Here is a 15,376-nt window from a genome sequence, read left to right as displayed (position 1 = left end):
CACCCATATGTGAGGACTAATATCCTGCTTGTCCTGGGATAATATACAAAATGTTAATAGTTGTAGCATCAGGGTTTACATCTTGTACCTAATATCCAGTTAAAACTCTACTGAAGTTGGGGCCAAGGTAAACAATTTAACAGCTATTAAGCCTCCCCCCTCTTTTATATATATGCAGTTTAGAAAATATTAAATAAGATGGCCAATGCTTATTTAAGAAGACTCAAGATGTGGCAACTCTGCCCCAGAACCTCTCACTTATCCAGATAAAATGTATTCAATGATATTTTATTTATTCAATGATATTCAGAAGTTGGTATTTATCCAGATAAATACCTTTGAATATTAACCTCATTGTTGATAATACTGGAATGCTTAGAACAAGTCTTTCCATATATGATTAATTTGGCTTACAGTTGTGGAAAACAGGCATGGGTATTATATGGAACATATCAGATGAGGTAAATTTAACTATATGGATGCCTTGCAAAAATGACCTTTGAAATCTCCTTACCTGTAAAGAATATACAATAAAGCTGTGCATCATGTGTCTCTTGTTGTCTGTGTATTAGCTGTTCATACTCCAAAAACATATAAAAATGTAGTTAATAAATTGGTTTGAATGAGTTGGTAACATATTTCACTCTGTCAAGGTTAACCATCTGATTTTGAATCATCCATGCAATCACATACAAAAAAACCTTAGAGGATTAAATCAACTTACTTTTGAAATAAGCACTGCTGAAAAGAGAGACAGTAAAGGCAGATGGATTCTGAAAGATAGCTTCTCTGCCAGAACTAGCTTTCAAAAAGAAACATTTACTTAGCATTAAAAGCCATCAGAATTTAGGACTGCATCTAATAAAACCTAACAATTGACCCAATAATATTTATTATATCGCACCATCCGTGTACACAGCATTATTACATAATATAATTGACTATAACATCCCTGTTCAAATGAGCTTACAATCTATACATTTGAGAAGAGGTAAGTGATTTACTCAAGGTCACAGTGTGAACAGAGATAGGGAAACGATCCAAGGTCTCCATGGTCACAGTTCTTTGCTCTGCCCACACTAAGCAAAATGATAGGAAGACATTTTATGTTTAGAAAGTTATTTTTGATCTTCCCATGAAGTAGTCGACTAAACCCAATACATTTCTGGTGTCACCTAATGATTTGTGCATTCAAAGGAAAAATGATATTCTAAAAAAATTAGAGGGCTTATTTACATTTTTAAGATACACTATTAAGATCAAACAGTCTTATTTACTAAGTTTTTGATGAGGTCCTTGAACAGTTGATATGTCAGAAGCCACATTTATCCACAACCATCATTAGGAAATTTGTTGTTTCATTCAGCTTTTATATCTTGCTTTGATTTCATGAAGAACTCTGGTTTGTAGACACACCTATAAGCCAGAAGTTGTGGCAGAATTCCATACAGTATATTTATTGATAAAAAGGCCATTTTAGCCTCTTGCGGCACTCTGTAGATATAAGGCGTTCTGGCATGGAGAGAAGCACCAATATGGGAAAACTGTGCCTGCAGACATAAAACAGAAACACAGAGCATAAACAAGATAGTTTGAGATGAATTTTAAAAGCCCGATGCGCACATTAAGAGCTGCACAAAGAAGTTGGGCTTGCATGGGCCGAGCGGAATTTAAAAGCAGCCAAGATATGCACCTATCTCCTGCAGCATGCACATCTCAAAAGTTTTCAAAAAGGGGTGGGGCATGAGCATTCTAGAGCATGAAACTGAAATGTATGCATAAATACTCACGCAACCAGCGCATGCCAAGGTCCCCTGCAGCATAACTTTACTTCTGCTATGGATGCCTTGCAAGTTAAAATTTAAAAAAAACTAGGCAGATCTGCGAGGTTTTAAGGGTCAGGGCTAACTGCAAAGAGGGGTGAAGGCTATCAAACCAAGGGGGGGTTAGAGGACCTCTCAACTGGGCAAACTGGGGACAAACTGGTAAAACTAGGAATGGCATCAGTGTGCACTTTCAAAATCCCCTGATTTATGCGGCAAAAGTGGGATTTGCACACACAGACGTCCACTTAAAATTTGGCACACATGCGCGGGTCCAGACTATTTTATACAATGCTAAATGACCGCGAACCAGGGCACGAGCCAACATGTGTGCACAAATGTGCTCATGCACCAGTCTGAAAATTACTAAATAATGTGAATATGTGGAAAACCAATTTTTTAATAAAGTTTTTCTTTGTAACAAATTAATTTGTTATAAAGAAAAGGGAAATTTTATACAAAAAATTTGTTTTTTCATGTATTCACATTATTTGGGTGTTCTTGATTTTGTTTTGGTATTTATTCCTATAAGGTAACATAATTCTTGTTATTTACTGCCAACTCAGTATGTGTGTGTGTGTGTGTACACATATACACACTGTATATGTAACATATTTCATGAAAATTATTCAGTTATCCTATTCCATGGAAAAAAAAGTGATTAGTGAAGTGCCCCAGGGATTGGTTCTGGAGCTGATTGATTATATTCAATAACTTTAAGAATATCGCAGAGGGAAATGTTACCTTTTTGTAGATGCTATGAAGATCTATGGAATAACAGAAACCTTGAGGGAATAGACAGAATGAGAAGTGATCTAAAAAAGCTTGAGTGGCTGAATGTTTGGCAGTTAAGATTCAATATATAAAACATGAGACATTTGGGATGCAGAAATAACAAGGGATCAGTAAATGATTTGGGGGGGGGGGGGGTTGCTTTACCTGTAACAGGTGTTCTCACAGGATTGATTTAGATGAAAATCCGAAACTACTTAGGTAAAAATTTAGGGTGAGTGTGGAATACTGCCCGGTCCTGCAGAAGTTTAGTGTAAGGCGGATAAGTAACTAGGGCCTGTAATTCACTAACACTGTGAACTGAAGTGATTGCCAGAAGGAAAATCACTTTCCATGTGAGATAGCGAAGATCACAGGAGTGAAGAGGCTCGAATGGTGGTTTCATGAGCCGACCCAAAATTAAGTTGAGGGTCCCAAGAAGGGGCCAGAGGACGCAGTGGAGGCTTGAGGTGAAGCAAGCCTTTCAGAAAATGTGTTACAAGGGGTTGTACTGATTATAGGAACATCCCCGACACCTTTATGGAAGGCGGCTACCACACTGACATGCATTCTGATGGAAGAAGTTTTTAGATCTGACTCTAAGTGCCAGAGATAGTCCAAAAACTTCGTGATTGGACAGGTGAAGGGGTCAAGGGATTCAGAAGAGCACCATGACGTAAACCTGTTCCATTTGTAAGAGTAAGATTTTCTCATGGAAGGCTTCCATGAAGCAATCAAGACACAGGAAACTGGTTCAGAAAGGTTAAGTGGCTGAAGGATTAACCTTTCAACATCCATGCCGTCAGGGACAAGGCGTGAAGGTTAGGGTGGCGGAGGCACCCATCGTTTTGAGTGATCAGAAGCAGGTCCTTTCCCAAGGGAATGTGCCTGCGAATGGAGAGATCCTGAAGTATTGGAAACCACACTTGGCGTGGTCAGTGAGGTGCTATCAGGATCATGGTTCCCTTGTCCTGACGTAACTTCACGAGAGTCTTCGAGAGAAGAGGAAGTGGAGGGAATGCATAGAGTAGACTGATTGCCCACAAGAGGGAGAATGCGTTTCTGGGCTGAGAGTGTTTGCTGCGAATGAGAGAGCAGACGTTCTCTACTTTGCGGTTTTGAGGAGATGCAAAGAGATCTATTTGAGGATATCCCCATTGTTGGAAGATGGAGTTCGCTACTGAGGGGTTGAGAGACCACTTGTGCGGTTGAAAGATGTGACTTAGCTTGTCTGCCAACATATTGTCCACTCCTGGCAAGTAGGTGGCCCTGAGGTACATCGAATGGGAGAGAGCTTCCGCCCATATCTGTGCAGCTTCCTGACACAGAAGGAAGGAGCCCGTGCCTCCCTGTTTGTTGATGTACCACATGGCCACCTGGTTGTCAGTCTGGATCAGGATAACTTGATTTGAGAGGCAATCCTGAAATGCCCTGAGAGCATATCTGATTGCTCGAAGCTCCAGGAAATTTATTTGGTATTTGGCTTCCTCTGGAGACCAAGATCCTTGTGGCTGCAGATTGGCCACATGGGCTCCCCATCCGAGGTTGGAAGCATCGGTGATGAGAATTAATTGAGGGTCTGGAGCCTGAAAGGGCAAGCCATGGAGGAGATTGATCAGATTTTTCCACAGCCTAGAGACTGACGGAGTGAGACTGTTACGTGGACAATGGTCGACAGGGGCTGAATGCTTTGAGTCCATTGAGACCTTAGAGTCCACTGCATGACTCTCATGGCGAAACGGGCCATTAGTGTGACCTGAACTGAGGACGTCATGTGTCCCAGGAGGATAAGAAAGTGGCGTGCAGTCGCGGAGTGCTGAGACTGCAGCTGGTGTGCAAGAGACACGAGAGTGAAAGCTTGCTGTCGAGGCAGAAAAGCCTTTGCCTGCAAGGTGTCCAAGTCTGCCCCAATGAACGACAAGGTTTGAGATGGGACTAAGTAGGATTTGTCATAGTTGACGAGAAATCCTAATGAAATTAGATTTTGTAAGGTTAGTTTGAGGGACGACAGAGCAGCTTGCTGAGTGGGAACCCTGATTAACCAGTCGTCTAGATAGGGGTAGACGTGAACACCTTGAGTCCTGAGGAAGGCTGCAACTACTACGAGACATTTTGTGAAGACTCGTGATGCAGATGCTAGGCCGAATGGAAGCACTCTGTATTGATAGTGCTTGGGGCCTACTAGAAACCTCAGGTATTTGCGAAGAGATGGCGTTATCGCAATATGAGTGTATGCGTCCTGGAGGTCCAGAGAGCAGAGCCAGTCTCCTCTTTGTAGAAGAGGAAGAAGCGAGCCTAAGGTTACCATCTTGAACTTCTCTCGCTGGAGGTACTTGTTGAGGGCCCGTAGGTCCAGAATAGGACGAACGCCTCCTGATTTTTTGGGGATTAGAAAGTACCGGGAATAGAATCCTAGGCCATGCTGAGAGTAGGGTATGGGTTCTATTGCCTTGGACTGGAGAAGGAGGGAGACCTCTTGATCCAGAAGGATGGAGTGATCGGATGTTCTCCACATCGGTAGAGGTGGGGAGTCCGGTGGCACGGAGAGAAAGTTCAGATGGTAACCCTGAGTAATTATCGCCAGTACCCATTGGTCTGAAGTGATTGAGTGCCATGTGTTGTGGAAGTGGCACAATCAAACTCCCACTGGTATGGGAGGCAATGGAAGCTGGCTGCTGCTCTCTAGGTAGAAGTCAAAAACCTGAAGCGGGTCCTGGTTTAGGAGCTGCTTGCAGTTTTTGTTTCCGTGTCTGACGAGACTGGGCTTTTTGAAAAGTTCTGGACCTGGTTGGTGACAGGTAGGACTTCTTCGGGTGGAAGAATGACTTCTTAGAGTCCTTTTGGAAGGGCTGTTTAGAAGAGTAGTCAGAAGGCATCAGAGAGATCTGTCTTAGGGTCTCATGATGGTCCTTAAGTTCCGCCACCGTCCGTTGAATTTGTTCGCCAAACAGATTATCTCCTACACAGGGCAGGTCTGATAACCTGTCTTGTACCTCAGGGCGAAGGTCAGAAGACTTGAGCCAGGCCCACCTTCTTGCTGAAATTGACACTGCTACCAGGGTATCTGCAGCTGCTAAGATTTCATAAGATGATCTGATCTCATGCTTGCCTGCCTCAAAACCCTTGTTTACTAGGGTTTGGAGCTGATCTTGAAATTGCTGAGGCAGGGAGTCTGTCAAGTCTTGTATCTGCTTAAAAATGACCCTATTATATTGGGTCATATAGAGCTAATAAGCGGCAATTCTGGAAATGAGCATTGATCCTTGGAAGACTCGGCAACCAATGGCATCTAGAAACCTCTGTTCCTTGTCAGGGGGGAAAGAAGTGTGAGGCTTTGACCTCTTTGCTCTCTTCTGTGCAGATTCTACTACTACAAATTGGTGATCCAATTGAGGCATCTGAAAGCCCGGAGCTGACTGCACCAAATAGGTAGTGTTAGCTTTTCTATGGACTGGAGCAATGGAGCCAGGATGTTCCCAGTTCTTCTTCAGGAAGTCTAGAAGAACCTGGTGGATAGGGATGGAGGTTATTTCCTTGGGAGCATCCAGAAAATGGAGCAACTCCATCATCTAATGTCTATCATCCTGTTCAGTCTGTAATTGGAAGGGAACCAATTCAAACATTTCCTTCACAAAATTTATAAAGGAAAGGTCCTCTGGAGGAGAACGCTTTCTACTTTCAGTGGGTGAAGGTGGTGAAGGCAAATCATCGGTGTCTGGGGAGGAATCATCAGTCCAGGTGTCATAGGGATCAGCACCTGCCTCTCTAGGAAGTAGAGGGGGACGGGGTGGTTGGATACCTGAAGGTCCTGATCTAGGCTCCGAAGGAATAATTGGAGGCACCGATGAAGGCATTGAAGGCACCAGCGCAGGCATAGAGGGCATCGATGGATGGCTCGGTGGCACCGACGGGCGTATCGGCATCGATGGCTGAGGCATCGGCAGAACTCCCGATGGAGGGATGCGGAACTGTGTTTCTCCTCCCAATGACAGAGTAAGCGGGGAGGGTACTGGAGCCATCGGTGACCCAGGGTCCATCGGTGGAAAAGCGGCAATGAGCGCTTCCATCCTGGAGAGCAGCGGTGCCAACGCTGCCGGAATCGGTCGGTGGTCGGTTCCACAAATCGGTACCAGTGTCGGTGCCAGAGGAACCTGGAGTCGTTGCATTGCTTTGTCGATGGCCTCCTAAACCATTTGGTCCAGTTCTTCTCGGAGACCTGGAGCAAGAAGCCCCAGCTCCGGAAGAGAAAGAGGCAGAGGCATAGCCGGAGGGACCACCGTTAAAGGTGGAGTCGCGGCTTCCGATACCCTGTCAGGTGAGGGTTGCCTCAGTGACCCGGTCGCCGAAAAGGTTGGTGCCTTTTTTGGACAGGGTTTCTTCGGCGGCTTAGACGATGATTTCGCTCCCTCGATGGTGCGAGACTTTCGATGTCGATGGCGATCTTTGTCTCTACAATCCCCTCGGTCCTGAGGGGGAGTAGAGGGTGTCGAAGGCCAAGATGTCGTCGATGCTGACGGTCACCAGCCGGTGGTCGATGCTGGCGCGAAGTTGATGAAGCTGGTTTGGACAACATCGATGCAATGGACGGAGTCGGGGTTTGAGCACGGAAGAGAAGTTCCATCTTCTCCATTCTGGCCATGCGACCTTTTGGTGTCATTAGGGCACATTTGGTGCAGGTCAAGACATCGTGCTCTCGTCCAAGACACATTACACAGACTTTACGGGGGTCTGTGATGGACATGGTGTGATTACAGTCTGGGCACAGATGGAACCCCGACGCCATGGACATAGAAAAAAATGAGCCACGGTAAGGTCGACGGCCAGTAGGCCGCAAGGGCCAAACTTGACTGTAATCGACGGAAAACAGGTAAAAACTTACCAGAGTACCGCGGCTTGGAAAAGTTAAAGGAGGGACCCCTGTGGGGCAAATTAACTTTTAGTAATTCCGTGAGGAAAATTCCTGTCAGGAATCTCTGTAGAGCTCCTTAACCGCGAGGCTACTACTGCGTGGAAAAAAGAAGACTGAAGGGGGCCCCCTACTGGCTGCGGGGTTAGTGCCATGCTGGGCATGCCCAGTAGGGGCTAGTCAAAGTTCTGGAAACTTTGACAAAAGTGTTCTGTGATTGGGCTCTATCCTGTGATGTCACCCATATGTGAGGACTACCATCCTACTTGTCCTGTGAGAAAGCCGATATGCACCAACCCGAAGGACCTCAGGGCGATAGCATCTGATGATCTCAAGGTCGAAAACAGCATGACAAGGCGTTGGGATGCTAGGTTGCATAGTGAGAGGTATAATTAGCAGAAAAAAAAGGTCATAATGCTTCTGTACAGGTTACTGGTAAGACCTCACCTTCAATATTGTGTTCAGTTCTGGAGGCCATACCTCCAAAAGGATACAGATAGGCTAGAGGTAGTTCAGAGAAAGGCAACTAAAATGGAGTAGAGTCTGCAGCAAAAGCCTCATGAAACTTAAAGACCTAAATATCTCTAAAGGCTAGTGGAGAGGAGAAACAGGTGCGATATGATAGAGATATTTAAATATCTGAAATAATACATAAGAAGTAAACCTTTTTTCAATAGAAAGCAAGCAGTAGAACCAAGCAACATGATATGAAGCTCCAAGGAGTAGCCTCAGGATTCTCAGGAAATATTTTTTCACTGAAAGGTTAGTGGATCCCTGGAATGCCCTCTTGGAGGAGGTGGTGGAGGCTAAGATATTTCAAACTATTATGGAATAAACACAGAAGATCCTTACTTGCAAAAAAGAGAATGAACAGCAGAAGCATGACCTAGTGGCACTAAAGGCCACAGGAGTAGCTAAATGATAACCTGCACTGAGTAGTTGTTACAACCCTAACAATTGTGGCAAGACTGTACTGGGCTTTCAAGAAGCCAATGGAGTAATCTGCATAGCGTGACCATGGTTAAAATGAAATTTCAATGAGCATTGGAAGGCTGGATGTTTTAGACAATGGCTTCACTAGTTTTGCTAGGTGGATAATTAGAAAACTTAATAAGACATGGAGGGGACTTGCGTGTTGGATCAGTATCTAAATTTGAAATTAACCAAATCATTACAAAAATTAAGCCTGCTATCCACCCACTGGACCCAATCACCACAAGTTCCCTGAAAACAGTACACAGTGTAATCACTCCAACACAACCATAATCACTTGCTATCAGAAGGATTGGTTCCCGCTGGGGCAAAACAAGCTGTGATTTAAACCAATCCTGAAAAATAAAACAATTATCGACCAATATCCAACCTACTAAAGTCCTAGAAAAAGCAGTGTTATCCCAATTAGAATATCTAAGATCTAAAGGGGATGAATAACTTCATTTTAATGGTGAACATAAGTCAGAGCCGGTTCTGTTTTGGTATACTGCAAAGGCGGTGTTGAGGGGGGATGTGATAGCCTTTATGGCATGTCGAAGGAAACTTTTGGATAAAAGATTATTATGTTTAACAGTACAACTTCGGCAAGCAGGCAGGCAGGCATTACAGCAGACACTCACCGCTACCCATAGGACAACATACTTCGCAATCCAAACTGAACTTAATACTTTGATACACCAGAGGGCCAAAAAAGGTTTAGCATATTTTCAATTTCGCCTGTTCTAATATGGAAATAAATCAGGTAGAATGATGGCTAATCTTATTAAGTCTCAGCAAGCATCCCGGCTTGTTCCGGCACTTTACTCTCCCAAGGGAGGCATAGTACGGGACACTCCCTCAATTTTACGCACCTTCAGAGACTTCTATTCCTCTCTCTACTCGGAACATACTAACTCCTTGATCCGCGAGCAATTTTGTAACAGAGTGCCTACTCCCCGAATAACGGTGGAGCAACAAAATTGGCTAAATAGTCCTATTTCTCAGGAAGAGGTGTGATTGGTCATCAAAACTGCAAAAAAATACAAAGCTCCAGGACCAGATGGCTATATGGCAGAATTTTATAAAAGTATGCTGGACTCTCTAGTTGGCCCTCTTACAAACACCTTTTAATGCGCTAACAACACTTGGCTCATATCCCCAGCACATGAATAAAGCTCATGTCACATTGATTCCCAAACCGGGGTAAGACCCTCTAAAACCAGAATCTTACCGCCCGATTTCATTATTAAATGTAGACCAAAAATTTTTGGCTAAAATTATGGCAGATCGTTTGGTCACCATACTTCCAGATCTGCTCGGTTCTGGCCAAGTGGGGTTTGTTAGACATTGATACGCTCTAATATTCGTAAGGTTTTAACTGCCATGACCTTGTGTCAACATAAGAATATACCTCATTTGGTGGTCAGTTTTGACGCAGAGAAAGCATTCAACCGAGTGGAGTGGAGTTATTTGTTCCAAATTCTTCAGCAAGTGGGAATCACGGGTTTATTTTTATCAAGCAATACAACTGCTATATCAGGGACCTCTGGCTACCATAGTGACCAATAATTCTCAATCAGAATCCTTTTCCATATCTCGAGAATCAAGACAGGGCTGTCCCTTGTCCCCTTTACTATTTGTATTACAGCTCGAGCCATTGTTATTAGCCATTCAAAATACACGCACTATTAACGGGGGTACGATTTCAGATGGAGACTTTCAAATATGCAGCATTCGCTGACGACATTTTGGTTTTTCTGACGAACCTTAAGAACTCACTTCCCGCCCTATTAGAGCTTTTTCAAGAATTTGGTTCCTTTGCCGGTTTTAAGCTCAACCATGGGAAATCAGAAGCCTTGTCGTTTCCCCCCTCCTGAAAGACATATGGGGGTCTCTGTTCCCAATGTCTTGGGCCACCTTCCAGATTCGGTACTTGGGTATTTCTATTTTGGCCCAACTTCATTTCTTATACACCAGTAATGTAACCCCCCTTTTGAAAAAAAACGAGGGAGTAACTGGATACTTGGCGCTCATTGCCCCTCTCTCTACTGGGTCGGCTTAATTTATTCAAGATGATTATTCTTCCTAAATGGCTTTTTTTATTTCAAAATTTACCACTCGCTCTAACTGCTTCTGATAAGGGGCAGCTGGAGCATGCTTTACGAAGATTTTTGTGGCAGGGGAAATGGGCGCGTATACCCCTTCGTTCACTACAGGCTCGGTGGGGTCAAGGTGGGCTCAGTGTACCTAATCTGAGATTTTATAATTTAGCGGGTAACCTTAGAATTATACAGGATTGGCTCTTGAGGAAATCAAATTATATAGACATATCGGCGGAAAAAACTTTGGTAGACCCCGTCGACTTATGTTATGTCTTTCAGGCAGAGACCTCCCAGTTCTCCTATTCACTGCTGGTTGCAGCCCTCTTTGCCCCCTTACGTGCCGCATGGAGGTTGACCACAAAATTATTACATCTTCCACGTGTGTGTGCCTATTTTTTGCCCCTAAGGGGAAATCCTGATTTTACACCAGGTTCCCAGACGGCTGGCTTTCAGGGCTGGACTGCCCGAGGAATTTCATATTTGAGCCATGTTTTGGATAGGGAGGGTAAGTTACTGCCTCTCACGACTTTAACACAGCAATATGGATTGCCCTCGGCACAGGTATTCTCATATTTACAATTACAACATTATATACATTCTCTTCCATCAGAAAGTAAAGATTCACGTCAAGTTGGCTCCTTGGAAACTTTATTTGCCCTATCCACGCAGAAGAACCCATCCCTAGCCAGTATTAAAAGAAACTGATGGGGAATTCTTCTGTTGATGTTTCCACTATATTAGAAAAGCGCTGGCACAAGGAGGGAGGGACCGAGGTAACGGTGGCTATTTTGCACAGCTGCTTCCGTCATCTATTTAACGCCCCCTCTAACACATACTATCATGAAATGTAGTTTAAGTTTCTTTGGAGGGCCTACATTCCGCCATCTAGAATGGTATACTTTAAACTTGTGCCAACGGGGCTTTGTGGGAAATGCCATGTGGCCGAGGGTACTCTACTTCATAAGTTCTGGGGTTGTCCTCGGGTGCAGAAGTTTTGGACACGGACGGTTCACTATCTCTCAGGTCTCTTGGATATTGCTCTTCCTTGCTCCCTCGGTATGGTATTGTTTGGACAGATCCCCTCCGGATTAATCCGGGGACAGAGGCCACGGTTATTGCTGAGGAATGCCTTTGCAGTGGGAAAAAAATTATCCTATTAAGCTGGCAATCCCCTGATTCCCCATTATACTGGCAATGGAGGAATCATTTTCATCGACTGATGAAAATGGACAAGCAGTGGGCGATTACCTCTTTTCAACGTGATCGTCGCTTTCTACACTTTTGGGACTCTTATATTCAATCTCTACCTCACCAAATCCGCAGCCATATTTTGAATGCTTGAGGCATATGGAATCCATGTGGGACATGCTGATTAATGGGATTACCTGGACTATTGGCAGAACCTAGAGAGCTGAGGGGTGGGGAGGCAGAGGGCTGAAACATTCTGTGTACATCAGGGGTTGCGCTGATATGTCATTGTTCCCATACTTGTTGGCTAACTTTTTTAATCTGTCACACCCTTACTGATGTACTACATATTGCTGTTTGCATCTGCCTGTTTAAAATTAATAAAACCGTTTTGAATTAAAAACCATAGATAATATTAGTAGAATGAGCAATAAGTATTGAACAATGTAAAGTGTAACACGACAACTTACAGATTAATACAAAAAGGATAAAGAAATGGAAATTATGTATTACAAACCACACCCATAGCACCCTAGTTAACTTGATGTTGATGTGTTGACCTAGAATATGAATGCTGACTCAGAATATGAATGCTGATTTTGTAAACCATTGTGATCTTCTATTGGAATGACGGTATATAAAATGCCTAAATAAATAAATATTGGTCTAAAGAATCATAGAAGAAGATAAGGTCTGAAATGTCCTACCCATGGGGCTAGTAGAGGCCAGTACTAACAGATTCTGGACATGCTTGAGACTGATATGGAGGACAATGGCAGGAAAGAGGTTGAAAATTCAGGTAAAAGACATGGGGATGGGGAGCTGGTGTTGAGCATATAAATTCCCATATTCACCCCATCTATCCAAAGTGGACACATTGGATAGGAAATTTGATCTTTTTCTGCTGTCATTTATTAATTATATTACCATTACCAAACTTGTTTTTCATGCAATTATGACCTCTATTTATAATTCTACTTCTGGTACTTAAAGGAGAATTGCAGTAGGCTGTAGATATGATCATAAGCTAGCACAAAGTATCAAATCATTTACCATTTGATTAAATCCAAAATACCCTTTTTTTTTATATATGTACATATTTTTCTTTTTGCACATAAAAAAAATCAAGGTTACACAAAGTACATCAACTTATGGTCACAGATAAACATAATACAGCAGAAAAAGGCTGTTAATCTAGGAAATAAAAGGTCATACATATCATCTGACACCATGGTGTTTCTGCACCTAAATGTTTGCCTCAGAAAGGCTACGTATAGATTTTAAAACTAAACAAAACAAATCTGTGTCAGTATTGAAGGTTTATATTATGAGACTTGATCTATCATTTTTAATTGCTTTGAGACACAACGTTTGAGTGCCAGAGAAAGTACAGAGAAGGGCAACCAAAATGATAAAGGGCATGGAACTGCTCTCCTATGAAGAAAGGCTAAAGAGGTTAGGGCTGTTCAGCTTGAAGAAGAAATGGCTGAGGGGGGATATGATAGAGGTCTGAAAAATCATGAAAGGACTTAAATGGGTAAATGTGAATCAGTTATTTACTAGGGATGCGCAATTGTTTTTCCCAAATTAGGCAATATCAACGAAATTGCCTAATTTGGAATGGTTCAGGAGAACTGAAAAATGAATTTTTTCTGAAATTTTTCGGAAAAATTTCATTTTTGAGTTAGTGTGCACTAACTCTGCCAGCAGTGTTGCCAACCTCGCTTATTTACCGCAAGATTGGGCTTCTTTTCCTAATCATTCGCGGGATTTTTTTTCCGATTCGCGGGTTGCTTTTAATTGGACTATTTTTCCTGCCAGTCGCGTTTTTTTGGGCGGGACTTGTGCTCTGATGTTGCAGTGATTGGCTGCTGCTGCGATGAAGCTTGTCCATAGCAGGCGCACCCTAAATTATTGCAGCAGTAAGCCAATCAGAGCGGCAAACCTTCACAGGACACATTTGTGGGCAGACCCAGCACCAGCATGGCATGCACAAGCGTCGCACATGGGCAGACCTGGAAGGCCAGCATGGCATTGCAGCAAGCAACAGAGAAGGAATCTTCTGACTGTGTAGCTACAAGCCAGGTATCAGGAGGGGAGGAATTAGTATGTTGGGAGGGGGGAATGAGAATGTGGGGGCCACAGATGTGCTTGGAGGGGGGTAGGGAAGGGTGAATCAGTGTGTGGGGGCCAGGGATGTGCTTGGAAAGGGGAATGAGCATGAGGGAATTGAAGACGTGTTTGTAGGGAGTGGGAGAGGGGAATGAGTGCGTGGGGGGCCAGGGATGTGCTCAGAGGAGGGAATGAGTGTGAGGGGCAGGTGTTATTTAATTTGTTCTACTCCACTTGATTTCATCTATTTTTTTTCTCATTTCTTCTCCCTGCAGTAGATCACCTTTATAAAAAATCCTTATTTTGACAAAAAGAAAGCTTGTCCATACCCGCTGACTACAGGTAAAAAATGTGACATGGAAACTTGTAATGCTATTTTTTTTTTTTTAATTTGTTCTACAACACTTTTGTTTTCATCTAATTTTGCTTTTTTTTCCTTTCATTTCTTCTCCCTGCAGAAGATCACCTCTGTAAGAAAGCCTGTCCATACCTACTGTTTCCGTCCTTGGCTGCTACATTACTAAATGGTTTTGATCTACTATGGCTAAAGTAAAGAACTGGGCTAAGTAATGTAAAAAGTACTGCAAAGCGTGGGAAGAGGAACGTGAACTAAAAGCATGGATTCAGCCTGTTTTCAGCAATAGGAGTAAGGCTATGTGCAAATTTTGAAAGTGTGACATTCGTGCACATCATGCAGACCCTTCTGCAACATGCTAAAACAGAGAAACATGCAAAAAGTTAAGCACCTTTGTCATCTATGAGACTCACAGACATTGGTGTTTCAATGTCATGTGTTTTGGGCTTTTTTTGGGCTTTTTTTTTTTTTGGAAAAAAGTGCTTGTTCTTTCATGAAAACCTGGCAACCCTGTTTGCCAGGTTAGGGGTAGATTTTAAAAATTGGCGCGAACAAAAGTACGCTGGATTTTATAAGATACGCGTGTAGCCACGCGTATCTTATAAAATCTGGGGTCGGCGCGCGCAAGGGGGTGCACATTTGTGCAACCTGCGCGCGCCAAGCCCAGCGCGCGCTGCCTGTTCCCGAAATCGGAGCGGCCTCGGAGGGAACTTTCCTTCGCCCTCCCCCGCACCTTCCCTTCCCCTACCTAACCCCCCCCCCCCCCCCCCACACCTTTGTCGGCAACTTTGTGCGCGCCGGCCGGCAGCCCCGCTCCGTGTTCCGGTCCCGGGGGCTGATCCGGAGGCCGCGGCCATGCCTCCGGAACACCCCCGGGCCGAAATCACGCCCGTATTGCCGCCCCCGAAATGCTGCGTCACCTGTGACACGCCCCCAAAATGCCGCGTTGCTCCAGGCACGCCCCCGACACGCCCCTTTTACAAAGCCCCGGGACTTACACGCATCCCGGGGCTCTGCGCGCGCCGGCGGCCTATGCAAAATAGGCGCGCGAGGGCCCTGCGCGCGTAAATCTGGCCGGATTTACGCTCGCAGGGCATTTAAAATCCGCCCCTTTGTGCGCACTAACCTGAATATCGGAGCCCCCTAA

At 44.1% G+C, this 15,376-nt stretch overlaps 1 protein-coding gene and 1 long non-coding RNA gene across 7 annotated transcripts in view; one reads left to right on the top strand and one right to left on the bottom strand.

Moving 5' to 3' along the window:
- Window positions 1-875: 875 nt before the first annotated feature.
- Window positions 876-15,376, bottom strand: part of TM6SF1 (transmembrane 6 superfamily member 1) — a 188,698-nt gene continuing 174,197 nt past the window's right edge. For all 6 annotated transcript variants that reach the window (XM_029575931.1, XM_029575932.1, XM_029575934.1 and 3 more), the window contains one exon: window positions 876-1,550. In XM_029575931.1, coding sequence (XP_029431791.1) covers window positions 1,359-1,550 — 192 coding nt within the window. In that variant the 3' untranslated portion in view covers window positions 876-1,358. The remainder of the gene's footprint in view (window positions 1,551-15,376) is intronic.
- Window positions 14,019-14,685, top strand: LOC115075502. Its single transcript, XR_003852535.1, has 2 exons — window positions 14,019-14,216; window positions 14,333-14,685. It is a non-coding gene; the product is annotated as an uncharacterized LOC115075502 (long non-coding RNA).

The sequence above is a fragment of the Rhinatrema bivittatum genome, chromosome 13 (assembly GCF_901001135.1).
Source record: "Rhinatrema bivittatum chromosome 13, aRhiBiv1.1, whole genome shotgun sequence".
In the NCBI taxonomy this organism is placed as follows: Eukaryota; Metazoa; Chordata; class Amphibia; order Gymnophiona; family Rhinatrematidae; genus Rhinatrema; species Rhinatrema bivittatum.
Note: the sequence above shows the minus strand (reverse complement) of the source record. Positions and strands in the feature narration are given on the sequence as shown.